Source organism: Squalius cephalus (genome assembly GCF_949319135.1).
Source record: "Squalius cephalus genome assembly, chromosome: 8".
NCBI classification, from domain to species: Eukaryota; Metazoa; Chordata; class Actinopteri; order Cypriniformes; family Leuciscidae; genus Squalius; species Squalius cephalus.
The window spans coordinates 11,845,448-11,858,043 of NC_137129.1; the positions used below are offsets into that span (position 1 = coordinate 11,845,448).

Here is a 12,596-nt window from a genome sequence, read left to right on the forward strand (position 1 = left end):
CATACAGAACCCTTAAGGGTTATTTAGTTTGAATTTATTTTTAATTTAGATTAAATTTTGTAAATAGCTCATAAAAGTACTTTATCACTAGAATAATTGAAATAACCTGTTAAAATTAAAGTAGTGTGAAGTCATTTAAGACATGGTATAAAGGATTCTTGAGAATTTAGTCTTTAGCCCTAGGGCTCTATATTTAACCCCAGTGAACCTTTTTTCTAAGATTGTATAAATGTTTTTCAAAAATGTATGGAACCAACGTGAGCACAGAGTGCACAAAACGTGACGTGTTTTATAGTTTATTTTTTATTTTTTTTATTACTTTTCTTTATTGTTGACTCTCTTATTTGTCATTGACCCAATTGCCAGCCTTTGGTGACTCTTATATCATATTTACCCTCTTGTCTGTCAGATATTCTCTTTTTGTGTAAGAGGGCAATTCTTGATCAAAATAAGCCACACTGCTCACATTTGTTGATTACCAGTATGTCTTGCTTTTCGAGACAGTCAAGTCACATGACAGGTTGACGAGGATCATGCTCCACACTCATCAAGATCTGACCTCAGAAATAAATTCTCAGGATTCTTTAAGTTTAGAATGGGAGCCCATTTAAAGTGCTCTCACAATTTTCATCTGGCCAAGTTGGGCCTTCTCAGATGGCCATTAACATGGTACAGCGTAAGCGCTAATCTTAGAGAATCACTAGGGAGTATTTGTGATGCGTTTATCCAGATTGAATTGCAGTGTGGTTTTCATGATGTCTGGTGAGATCACATAGTCTGGAAGTAGCTGTGTGCTTAAAGTGTTTATTACTATGCACACTTACAACAAATGGTTTCAGTTTTATCAGACATACACTTACGGCATTTTTTCCACAGCCGGTACAGTGCTTCATTAAATATGACTTAGAGTGCTTCCTTTAGTATAAGTGTAGCACAAACAACTTACCCTATCCAAGATGTTATTTAATCGTATTTACTTCAGTGTTAAATAAGTGTGGTGGTATGACTTGCATCTCCTAAGGTGAGCGTAAGAGTGTCAGATAATTCCTTCTCAGATTACAGGGCACCAGACTCAGAACCTGTTGATCTGTTTCTGTCTCACCTTTGCATGCTGGAGACTCAGAACTTGTATCTGTTGCTGCCTTCCCTGTAACGGTCTGGGGAATAAGAATTTGTTGATCCGTTTGTCTCATCTTTGCGACTGGAATCTTTATATGTTAATGTCTCTGCTTTAGGAGTTCTGCTGAAAGGGTACATTTATCTTTTTACGATGAGGAGGAGATTGCAATTTGCCGCTTCTCCATTCTAGTGCTGTGATTGACTGCTGGCATCAGAGGGGCACACACAGTGTGGCCCATCCTTATTTCCCCTGTGGAACTCATTTGCATAAAACACAGTTAGAAGTATACAGATACAGAAGTCCAAACAAGATTGGGAAAAGATTGAACTGTCATGCACGCATTAATTTGAACATTAACGGCTTAATTTGTTTTAAGGTTTCCAAACATGGTAATGTATAGATTCTTTGTTTTAGCCACTTCTGCGGCATCCAAATTGTCCTTTGGGAATTTTTATGGCTTAAACTTATTAGTTGATTAGTCTCAAGATGGGTGCAGGGCAGAAACTGCCTGTGGACCAATGAGAAGTCCTGTCCTTTCTTTCACTTGAGGTGTCTGTCATATATATTGCTCAGGAAAACAGAATATGTGTAAATGCCCTCTCGCTATAGTGTTTTAAAAACATTTATATATTATATATTTATATATATAAAACCATTTACAGACATAGCATTATGAATTCATTTACTTACGGTTTGTGGCGCAGCTGCTGTCAGAGCTATTTCTTTTTGTTGTCGACACACAAGCGTGTGGAGCATGTCAGAATATCTGTATACTGTATCCAGTGTAGTGATTATAACGGGTTCTATTTGCTTTCGACGCGATGCAACACTCACATCCAGTGTAGGCAAATGTCTGTGTTTGAAGCATTTCCATCTCAGTTGCAGTGCTCGTGGCATCATTGTGTGTCTAAATCTGAAATGCAAACTGTTTCACGCAGTGATTTGATGGCAACGGCTTGCCAAACATAAATTCCATTTTTGTAATGTCATCTTCAGTTATTTGTACTAAGGGAAATTAAATTATGATGTTTATTTTTTATGAGAAAATAAGTACTGAAGAACAAATGTTGTCCCAGTCGTACTTGGGCATGTCTAGTTTTACAAATTGATTAATTTCACTAATTACACAAAACAGCAGAGGGAGAATGCATATTATGTGCCAAAAATAAATCAGTTGGATTTTTTATTTTTAGGACTGTGTTCCAAGCAGGAACTTACTTTAGATTTTACTGTTGTTTCCTATTGATTAGAAAATAAACCTATGGTGACACACATGCAGCTGCTCATTCATTGTCTTATCTTTTCTATAGGTATCTGGTGAATTTGGGCTGCATTAAACCTCTCTGTGATCTGTTGACTGTGATGGACTCCAAGATAGTGCTGGTGGCTCTGAATGGTCTGGAGAACATTCTCAGACTGGGCGAACAGGAGGCCAAACAGAACGGCAGCGGCATCAACCCTTACGGCAGTCTCATAGAGGAAGCCTACGGTAACATTACTTCACCCCAAACCGCCATTTACATCAACGTTATTGCATAATTGCTTGTATTTTCAGAGAAATATAAGAAATTTGTTGAAAAATAGCAACGCAAAGTTTGTATAGCTAGATATAGACAGATCGATATAGACGTATAGGGCCTGTTTACACCTGGTAACTTCATGTGTTTTTTTCTGATCAGATAGTTATTCGAGACCGAGTGTATAAAAGACCAGGTGTATAAATGCCCTCTGAAACAACTTTAGGAGGTGGTTTGAGATGCAGTCCAAACGAAACTGGACAAGTTTAAATGCAACCGGTTGTTTAACCTGTTAAGCTTCACCAGTGCGTCGGCGCACTGAAGCGTTTTTTATTTATTTAATTCAAAATTACTATCAGATTTAATGTTATACCTTGACAAACTATACATCATTAAAAAGATATAAGACTCAAGTTTCAGTATTTGACCACTATTGTATTCTGAGAAACTCATAGTGACAGTTATGTCTTAATTTGTGTCAGGAGTTATGAAATGAAAAAATGAGTCGATACCTTTAATATGAATTATGACCGTCAGCCGCTTTCATTCATAAAAAACTCCCGTGCTGTCGTCATGACAGCGATACACAAAACAACGTCCCTCAGGGCTTTAGCTCAAAAATGTGCAGATTTGGAGAAATATTGCTAGATTCTTTTAGATTCACATCATATTTCTATAGACAGGAATAATATTTATTGAATTTATACCCAAATGCGTCAATGTAATCATTATGAGCGTTTGGTATTCTAATTCACAGTGTTTTCAATTCATACCAATAGCCTGAGGGCGCTATATGCACAGTAATGTAGTCCATATATGGCACATGAAGAAGAGCCATGATCATGTGACATTCCAGGAAGCCTCGAACACACACACAGCTAACAGAGATCGGCTGTAATCATGCAGATAAAAGATGTTTTGAAGACAATAAACATGATTGCAATGATATCTGATTTGCCTGTGTTCTTCAAGCCATGCCAGGTATTTTTATAATAATAGATTATATTTATAATGTAATGCTAATCTATATAGACTTCATCATTGTGCATAATACTATCAAATAATATATTTTCTGTCTGATTTTTTTATCTGAAGCTAAATTAGATCACAGAAGATTATTTAAAACATTCGGCTTGAGTTATAAAGTACGTTTTGAGCATAAATATGGTTTTAATCTCATATATTGTCGTGTATTGATGGTGTGCTAAGCTAACATGCTAGCTAGCCCTAACTGTTAGTCACATGACATGGTCTTGAAAAACATTTAACTAAATACAGAGTTTTGGGCTTATTATCTTCAGATTTTAAACATAAAATGTTTAGACATGTGGCTTTAGCTGTAGTGCATTTCTAGATTGCTCCAGTGCCAATTTCAATTTTATTTTCATGAGGATGTTTCATAAAAAATAATTTCTAATAACTTTACAAAACTTTGAAGCTATTTATAACAATTTTTGTCATTACGACAATAATTAATTCTACATTTACAATAAACTGCCAGGTGTCAGCTTTCAAACGAGATCATACTTGTGCTTTTAGTACAAAGGGTTCATGAACTGTATCTGTTTTAGTTTGGGTATGTCATTTCTGGGGATTTTTCAAAAGTGGCGTTGCAGCTTAACAGGTTAAGCCATATACGTAAATTTTACTCCTCCCAAAATGGTAAAAACAAATAAACGTGTGAGAATGTCTTATTGCCTATATGACATGTCATAGCCAGAAATGACACTGCTCCTGCAACACGCATCACAGATGAGTAGCTGAGCATCTCACAAATTGCCGCAAATGAAACTGAATGATTTCGCCATCACAGGCACTCGACACACAATCATCTTCATTAAAAGTAGTGAGACTAAATTAGCTCACCAGTGCTGATGTGGCTCTTACTCCTATTGCGGTCTTTGATTATAAATAAATAAAATGCAGCTCATATCTGTTGCTTTCATTGATGTGAACTTGTTAAATTTGCATATACTGTAGCTTGGGAATTAAAGATCAGATTTATATTTGTTTTGCGGAGACACATTTATGTGGCCAAGTGTAAATTGAACTCTTAGCTAGATTTGTAAAAATGCATGAAGTGACCAGATGTAAATGGGTGGGTGGGTGGGTGGGTGGATGGGTGGGTGGATGGATGAGTGGATGGCTGGGTAGATGGATGGGTAGATGGATCTATGGGTAGATGGATCTATGGGTAGATGGAACTATAGATAGATGGACACAGATGGATATCGATAGATAGATGGACAGACAGACATTTTGAAAGAAATCTCTTATGCTCACCAAGGCTGCATGTATTTGATAATACAGTAAAACTGTATCTCTAAAAAAAATCTCTCTCTACCAGGGTTGGACAAAATCGAGTTCCTACAGAGTCATGAAAATCAGGAGATCTACCAGAAAGCATTTGACCTCATCGAGCACTACTTTGGAGTAGAGGAAGAGGATGCCAGTCTGGCACCACAGGTGGATGAGAACCAGCAGCAGTTCCTTTTCCCCCAGCAGGAGGCTCCCATGGAGGGCTTCCAGCTTTAACCAGCCTCCAAATCCTTCCCGGCCGCCCCCTGACCTTTACACCCCTCCCCGCGCCCCATACCCCTACCGAAACATACGTCGGAAACACTCAGAGCGCAGCGCTTGACATCTGAGTGAACCAAATTTCGACCTGCGACCCATCACCCAGACTGATTTATTTAGACACTGAGGTGTGTTTTAAGCAGGGGAACCAATCCACTGCCCTGTCACACCCAAGAGAGAGCTGGATTTTAGTTTATTTCATTTTTGTCCCCCTCAATGATGCAGCTAAATTATCATCCCCCTCAGGTAGAAATCGTGGCGCTGTGTCCTTTTTTTCTTTTCTTTTTTTAAGGCAAGGTATGCTTCAGTTTTCCCCTTTCACTGAAAGATGAGAGAATCGTTTACTCGTCTAATGAAAATCAGAAAATCCTGATCTTCATCCATATCTTTTTGATCCTGGTTTGAATTATCAAGTGTTGCGTTGTAGAATTTCTTTCTTCTGTTCATTACTCATATTCTGGTAATTAAAAAAAGCCTGGTTATATTTAATATGACCATGCTTTAGACAAAACACCATAATATCTGCAGATGCGTTTCATGACAATTTAAGCACTCTTCAAAGGCTTTCAGGAGCCGTTTCAATTTCTTAGTATTAGTATTCCATTGACTTGATCATTTCAGACCATGCTGGGTGTGGAAACGACAGGAGTTTATGTAGAGTCTGTTTGACGTGGTGGTGGGTGGTGTTAAAGTAATCCAGGCATTTTAGAAAAGGAGTATCCTAATATAACAAGTCATTACTGTTAAAAAACAATGACTGGTGAAGTGCGGCCCAAAGAGCCCATTTAGTAAAGATAATGCCCATTTTTCTTTTTCTTTTTTTTTTTTTTACCAGTCAGAGGTGAAATATCTAGCTGTAGGGTATTCGTGGTGTGCAGTGTTATGAATAACTCTTCTTTTGATCAAAAGGCTTTAACTATGAATTGTGACCTGGGGTAAATCAGCACACATCTGAGGGGCCGGGGTAATGCACATGATGGAGTCTTAATTCTGCTCTTTTCTCGTTATTAATTGGAGCATAGTAATACTGGGTGGTTCTGATAACTTCAAGGTGTTTGTTTCGTGCAGCCCTCGGTATGTGCATGTTGGGGTTTTGCATGGTGTTCTGTTGGTACCAACAACCATTTTGTATCCCTTGCCAGATCTTCATTCAACAATTAGCTCACACTCATTGTTCTGGGTTCTGTTTCTATTTTTGCAGGTGATGTAGATATGGCAAGGGATACTTATTTATATAATGAATAATAATGAAATATATGGGCAAAAATATATATATATAGATATTGTTCTATTTGCACACACTTTGCACACATGCATACAAGACCAGCATACACTTCTTAAACATGTACACATACAGGTTAGCATAAAACCGAGGGGAAAATGACTTCCGTAATCTCCAAACATCTTTTCTTGTTTTACCATTTGGCACTTTTTAGGTTGATGCACTAAAACACCAGGGTTTGATGTTAGACTGCTGTGGATTTCAGGCAGAAGACATGAAAAGTTCGAATATTAACCTCCCGCCCTGTACGAAACTAGCTGTGGTTTACTTTAAAACTGTGAGTAAACATTAATGTCATCTATGGAAGCATTTTCCTCTACCTCCATAATACACTGACAGAAGAGCGCTTCTCTGAGTGAATGCTAGGGGTCATTTGATTTAGTACGGGCTTGTATCTATGAAAACATAGACGTTGACTGACGGATGATGTAGGGAGGGAAGGGAAGTGATGCACAGTTCATATCAGCATCTGTTCTTACTGGAGCAGCATCCTGTGTTTGGTACGGATATGTTTTGGTTGATTAATATCTAGAAGTTATTTCCTTCTGTAAATGTCAATGTCTGATGCGATTCCCGATCAGAACCGATAACCGAAAGAAGGTTTCCATACTAATTCTGGTTCAAGAACCTTTTGGAATTTGAGACGCTTGCATTTACCTTTTTGAAAATACCTCTTCGCAATCTGATTTACTTTAACAGCAGTATCAAGGTGAATTTCAAACAGGGTTTTTCTTTATATTGGTTCAGATCTAGTTCTGTGGACGTTTACAGGTCCATCTCGGAGCGAAGATGATTTTTTTACACAAAATAAGACCGATCATATGGGGGAAAGAAAAAAAAAAGAAAAAAAACTATGCTTATAAAATATATCTAATGGTCTACAAGGCCACTGGCTGGATTCATACATTGATCACATAAAAAAAAGCAAAGAAATTATCTCTTAACGGAAATGCACTCCTATTCACAAAAGTGCCAATCAGACCAACAAAGACAAGAGGCTGAATGCTTATCAATTTGTCTTTGATTTTTTTTTTTCTTTCTTTTTTTATTTACTTGAATGTGCACATATTTTGTGCAAATATTGCTGCTCTATTTTCTTATCTTACAAATTAGGGGTTACATTGTCTGCCACAGTTTCATTAGAGATGTGATGGTCTCCTACTTGTACACCAAATTGGTAAACTCAAAGGTATAAAGAGAAAAATGCATAATTTATTGTGCTCGATAACTAATACTTTTAACCAAGGCCAATGCAATGTTCTCAGTGTGTACTGTTTGCTTAGCTTTGTGTTCATTTTGGGCGTAGTTCTATTGGCATAAAGGAAGTGAAGATACTAATTATCGAAGGAGAAACTCTGTAATATCTGTAATTTTTTTTTTTTTTTTTTTTGCCCTCATCAAGTATTTTTGTGTGTATATGTGTAGTTCTTTTCTTGTTTATAAGCGCACTAGCTGACCATGTAGACCCAACTATGTTGTTCTGAGTCTGACTTCCCTCTGTAATTTACTGTAGCACAATTACAGCAAATCCAAATCAGTTCAGGTCTCTTTCGCAGACAGTCTGTTCTCATTTAAGGACATTGCTTTCAGAAGCCAAAAGATTTCAAAAACAAAAAACAAATCTGGGTGTCTCATGATCTGTCTCTCTGTGAATTACACTTAAACCAGAGCTTTAACAATTATATTGTTATATTGGCACAATTTAAAGTTGAGCGCTGCTCTTTACTCCTTAAAATAACTTCTGAGAAGTGCAGAAAACAATAAAATATTTACAAAAGGCCACAAATAAGTGAAATTGGGTCTTTATGGTCTTCCGTCCTAGATCTTGTAGATGTTGACATTTTGAGACTTTTTGTCTCTTCCAAACCTGAAGCTGATGCATATGGTTGTGTAGTAATGCTGACTCACCTGTGTTTACAATGCTACATGTTTAAGTACTTTTCATACACGATATTAAGACTCGCCCAGGTGGAGATTGTATCCTGGTTTGGTAATTTCTTTCCTTTTAAATGTATTTATATTTAAATCTTTTCTTTTTTTTCCTCCTCTGCCTACAATTGCCCGTACTGTGACTGACTTTACCGACGATATGAATGAGTGACGAACACACAAACTGAACATGTCACACGAACATATACATGAACAATTCTGAACAAATGTTTGAGTTTTCTTTTTTCTTTTTGTCCAGATACAAATAAAATGATAAAACACCTGGTTTGTAAACTTGCTTCTGTAAAGTCAGTAAAGGAGTGATTAATCCAGGTAACCAGCTTTTCAAGAAGGAACATGTTTACTTTTTTTTTTTTTTTTTTTTTCAAGGTACCACTACTTTCAAGATGCATTTGCTGAAATATTTCTCTCAAAAATTATAAGCACAATATCCAAACGCATCTTCTGTGTTTTACAGTTAGTACCCTTTTTTATATATATAAAAGAGTTAGTACCCTTTTTTATGTGACCCTGGATCACAAAACCAGTCTTATGTCGCACGGGTATATTTGTGGCAATAGCCAAACATACATTGTATGGGTCAAAATGATAGATTTTTCTTTTATGCCAAAAATCATTAGGATATTAAGTAAAGATCATGTTCCATGCAGATATATTGTAAATTTCCCACCGTAAATATATAAAACATTTATTTTTGTGAGTGAATGCAGCACAATCGCGAACATAAATGGACAACTTTAAAGGCGATTTTCTAAATTTTTTGCACCCCCAGATTCCAGATTGGCCAAATATTGTCCTATCCTAACAAACCATACACCAATGGAATGCTTATTTATTCAGCTTTTGGATGATGTTTAAATCTCAATTTCAAAAAACTGACCCATGTGACTGGTTTTGTGGTCCAGGGTCATATATATATATATATATATATATAAATGTTATAACATTAATTAGACCAGAATATTGTAATATTTAGTAGAATAGATATTTATTCATACTTATCTATTCACAAATAATTTGAAAAACAAAAGTGAAATGCATGCAATGCACAAGACATAGCTTACAAATTGTCACAAATAAACTGCATTTGAGAAATGAATACACACATCAAAAAAAAAAACATGATTTGGCAGTTGTTTTCCTACCGAACCACAGACATCAATGCCACGTATACTTTACATATAAACATATCTAACATCATGTTGAGGCCAAGCCTAGCATCCGCCTTTGTTAAACGAATCAGAATTTTGTCACATTATATATATATATATATATAAAAAAAAAAAAAAACGTTGCAATATATGTGCATGTAGTGGGTCAAAAAGGAAAGATTCTCTTAGCTGAATGCTTTTGGACCAGTGGACAGTTTGTTTTGCACTCATGGCCCTTTTTGGCAGGAGGTCAAATGAGAAGATTTGAAATTCAGTGAGCACAGACGAATCCTTAAATTCCCTTTGAAATAATAACCAGGAATTTGTAGACATGGAAAGTGCGAACATGAGATATACATAAAGTTGTATATTTTATTGAAGTTTCATTTTGCCCGAGTAGAAATTGAGCTTGTGTTCCAGCTCTTCATTTATGACGTTCTTTCCACTCAGATCCTCTAGAAGAGAAAGCACTATGCCCTTTGCCCTTTGTTCTCGTTTCTTCACGTTCCTCATGTCCCTCTCCAGACTCTCCACTCTAGCCAAGGCTTCACTGAGTCTGGCCTTTAGACCAGTGGGATCTGCTGGTAATGCATAGGAGTGGTCCTAGAAGAAAGGATGGAAATTTTTACATGAATGTTTGTGCCACATCGCTCAGTCATAGCAGTTTGGCGCAAAATTAGTACAAAACTCACAACATTAGGCGGAGGTCTAGTCTCTAGGACCTGCAGAGAACAGTCCACTGACAGGCTCTCTTCAGCCCTCCTTGAGGTTTTTGTTGTCCTCGATGACACTGGCTAAAATGAAAGGAATTTTTTTTAATATATATACATATATATAAAAGCCTAATGACTAGCTATCATATCCAAAGAGGTAGACCTACTCTTTGTAGATGAGCTGGGAAATTGAAGACAGATGGTTTAGCTCCCTCTCTGATCCTTACGATCTGACCCGTCCTGTCCAAGTCCTGCTCCCTGAAGTGCTCACTGCAAAGCACAGAAGAATCGCTGGCGGAAAAACCTTCCCATCTTAGGGCAATTTCCCACTGCTTCCTCAACGCTTTAGGTTTAGGAAACCTTCAAAGTGTGAGATAAGTTAGATAGCCAGATAACAACAGTCAGATTCACAATAATACTATGTCAGTCACTCAGATGAAACGAGGAACTTGTAATAAAAGTCAGTTAATAATAAAAACCAACCAATATAGATGATTATGGCATTATGATTATGACAATAAATCGATTTTTGGTTTCGATGATTTAAACCAAGAGTAGTCCATTAATGTTCCCAGGTCCAGTTCATTTCTGATTTCTTTCTACCAAAGGTCCGGAAAGTAATGATTAGGGTATTATGTATTAAACATCTCGACGTTGGCAGCGAGTCATAGTTAGCCAAGGCCAAAAAATCTATAAACCAGAAGCACAGGTCTGTCAAATTTCCATCTTTTTTCAAGCCATGAATATTTATTAGTAATCATCATAAATTAGGTATCATTCAAAAGTTTAAATACTCTAAATTCATCCTGTGAAAATTGTTCTGAAGACATATTGTTGGAAAGGTTGTAGACTCAAGGTTCCATATTTAGCCACTGTTTCGTGATTGCCTTGATATTGTCACATTAATTTATGACAGGAGAACAAATCAAAAAATGTATTGAAGTTACCATTGAAGGTCCCAATGGCTACTTTTGGTAGAGCGACTAAACAAAATCTCTCAGAAACTTTTTGAGACATCAACTTCAACTTGATTTAATATCACAATCTATCACAGTAGTACATCTGGTAAAAATAACTGACGGGCAGCGGACGAAAGCCTTGTTTTGCCGTCCTAAGGTCACATGAAGCCTTATGGCTGGTTGAAAGGTGTCTTCTGAAAGAAAATGTAATAAATGACGGTCACAGTAGACCATTTATATATTTTTTACGTTGGAATTTACAAACATCAAATAAATAATTGAAATAAAATCAGTGCACCTGAATGGCCTGGCTTTTAAATTATAGAAACATTTGTTCTCATAAACAGAGAACTCTGCTAACTGATAATTGTAATGTAAAAAAAAAAAAAAAAAAAAGTATTCTAGTTTGTTATTGTTTTTTAGTTTAAATGATAAAGAGAAAGTTGAGAGAATAGAGAAACCACGTTAATTTGCCCTTTCATATTTTTTTATTCTTATTATTCATTATTTTTTATTTTTATTTTTTTTAACTGAAACGTCGGAGTCATATCAGTTAAGTGCACGGAGTTTTACGTTGCTTCGTTCTCGTTTTCTGTAATTTATTTTAGCAAAAGATTCTTGCACACAGCTTGGTTGTTTGGTGGCGCTGCTCGAAACAGTGAGATGGAGTTGTAAAGGTCGAGCTGATTATGTTTTAATCCACAAATCAACCCGAGCCTTTTTAAGAAAGCATAAACTATGATAAAACCTTTTTTAAAACCTTTCAAATTTGTTATACAGTATCAGCATTCATAGCTAGCTTGTTTTTGCTAGCTTAGTCTCGCTCTGTCAACATAACGTTATAATGACCAAATACAACCATAAACAATTGTTCAATCTTACTTGTGAAAGGTAATTCCCCGGGATTTTGTCTGGCTTGTGCGACGGTTTTTACAGCCCCAAGCAACACATGAATCAGGCATTTTTTTTGCAAGAGAGAGTAAGTTGCCCGGTCCAATATGGCGACGACGCTGATGTTTGCGAATGCGAAACATGAAGCTTCGAAACATTTATGAGTCGCCTGTGTCGATTCAGTGGTTCGGAGCTTGTATTGAACTCGCCACGTCACGTGATTTCAGCAAACGGAGCGTTGTTAGCCTGGTTTCGAAACATTTCGAAATACTGCTGTTTAAGGAATGTTTATATATTTAAATAAAAAAGCTTTAAAACTTACATTTACATTCAGTCATTTAGCAGACGCTTTTATCCAAAGCAACTTACAAGTGAAGAGAGCAATAGACTTTTAATGTATTCTAAGCTCTATAGAATATTTTGTTTATTATGTTTT

General features: G+C 36.5%; 2 protein-coding genes across 2 annotated transcripts in view; one reads left to right on the plus strand and one right to left on the minus strand.

The window, feature by feature from the left end:
- Positions 1–8,707, plus strand: part of kpna6 (karyopherin alpha 6 (importin alpha 7)) — a 21,717-nt gene extending 13,010 nt beyond the window's left edge. The window contains exons 13-14 of the mRNA XM_079877986.1: positions 2,431–2,609; positions 4,985–8,707. Of these exons, the coding sequence (XP_079734112.1) occupies positions 2,431–2,609; positions 4,985–5,172 (367 nt within the window). The 3' untranslated portion in view covers positions 5,173–8,707. The remainder of the gene's footprint in view (positions 1–2,430; positions 2,610–4,984) is intronic.
- An 823-nt stretch (positions 8,708–9,530) lies between these two features.
- Positions 9,531–12,284, minus strand: LOC307163557 (THAP domain-containing protein 6). Its single transcript, XM_079879652.1, has 4 exons — positions 12,152–12,284; positions 10,478–10,670; positions 10,290–10,391; positions 9,531–10,200 (listed from the first exon to the last, which is right to left on the minus strand). The coding sequence occupies exons 1-4, from the start codon at positions 12,229–12,231 to the stop codon at positions 9,970–9,972; spliced, it is 606 nt and encodes a 201-aa protein (XP_079735778.1). The 5' UTR covers positions 12,232–12,284; the 3' UTR covers positions 9,531–9,969.
- Positions 12,285–12,596: the final 312 nt, after the last annotated feature.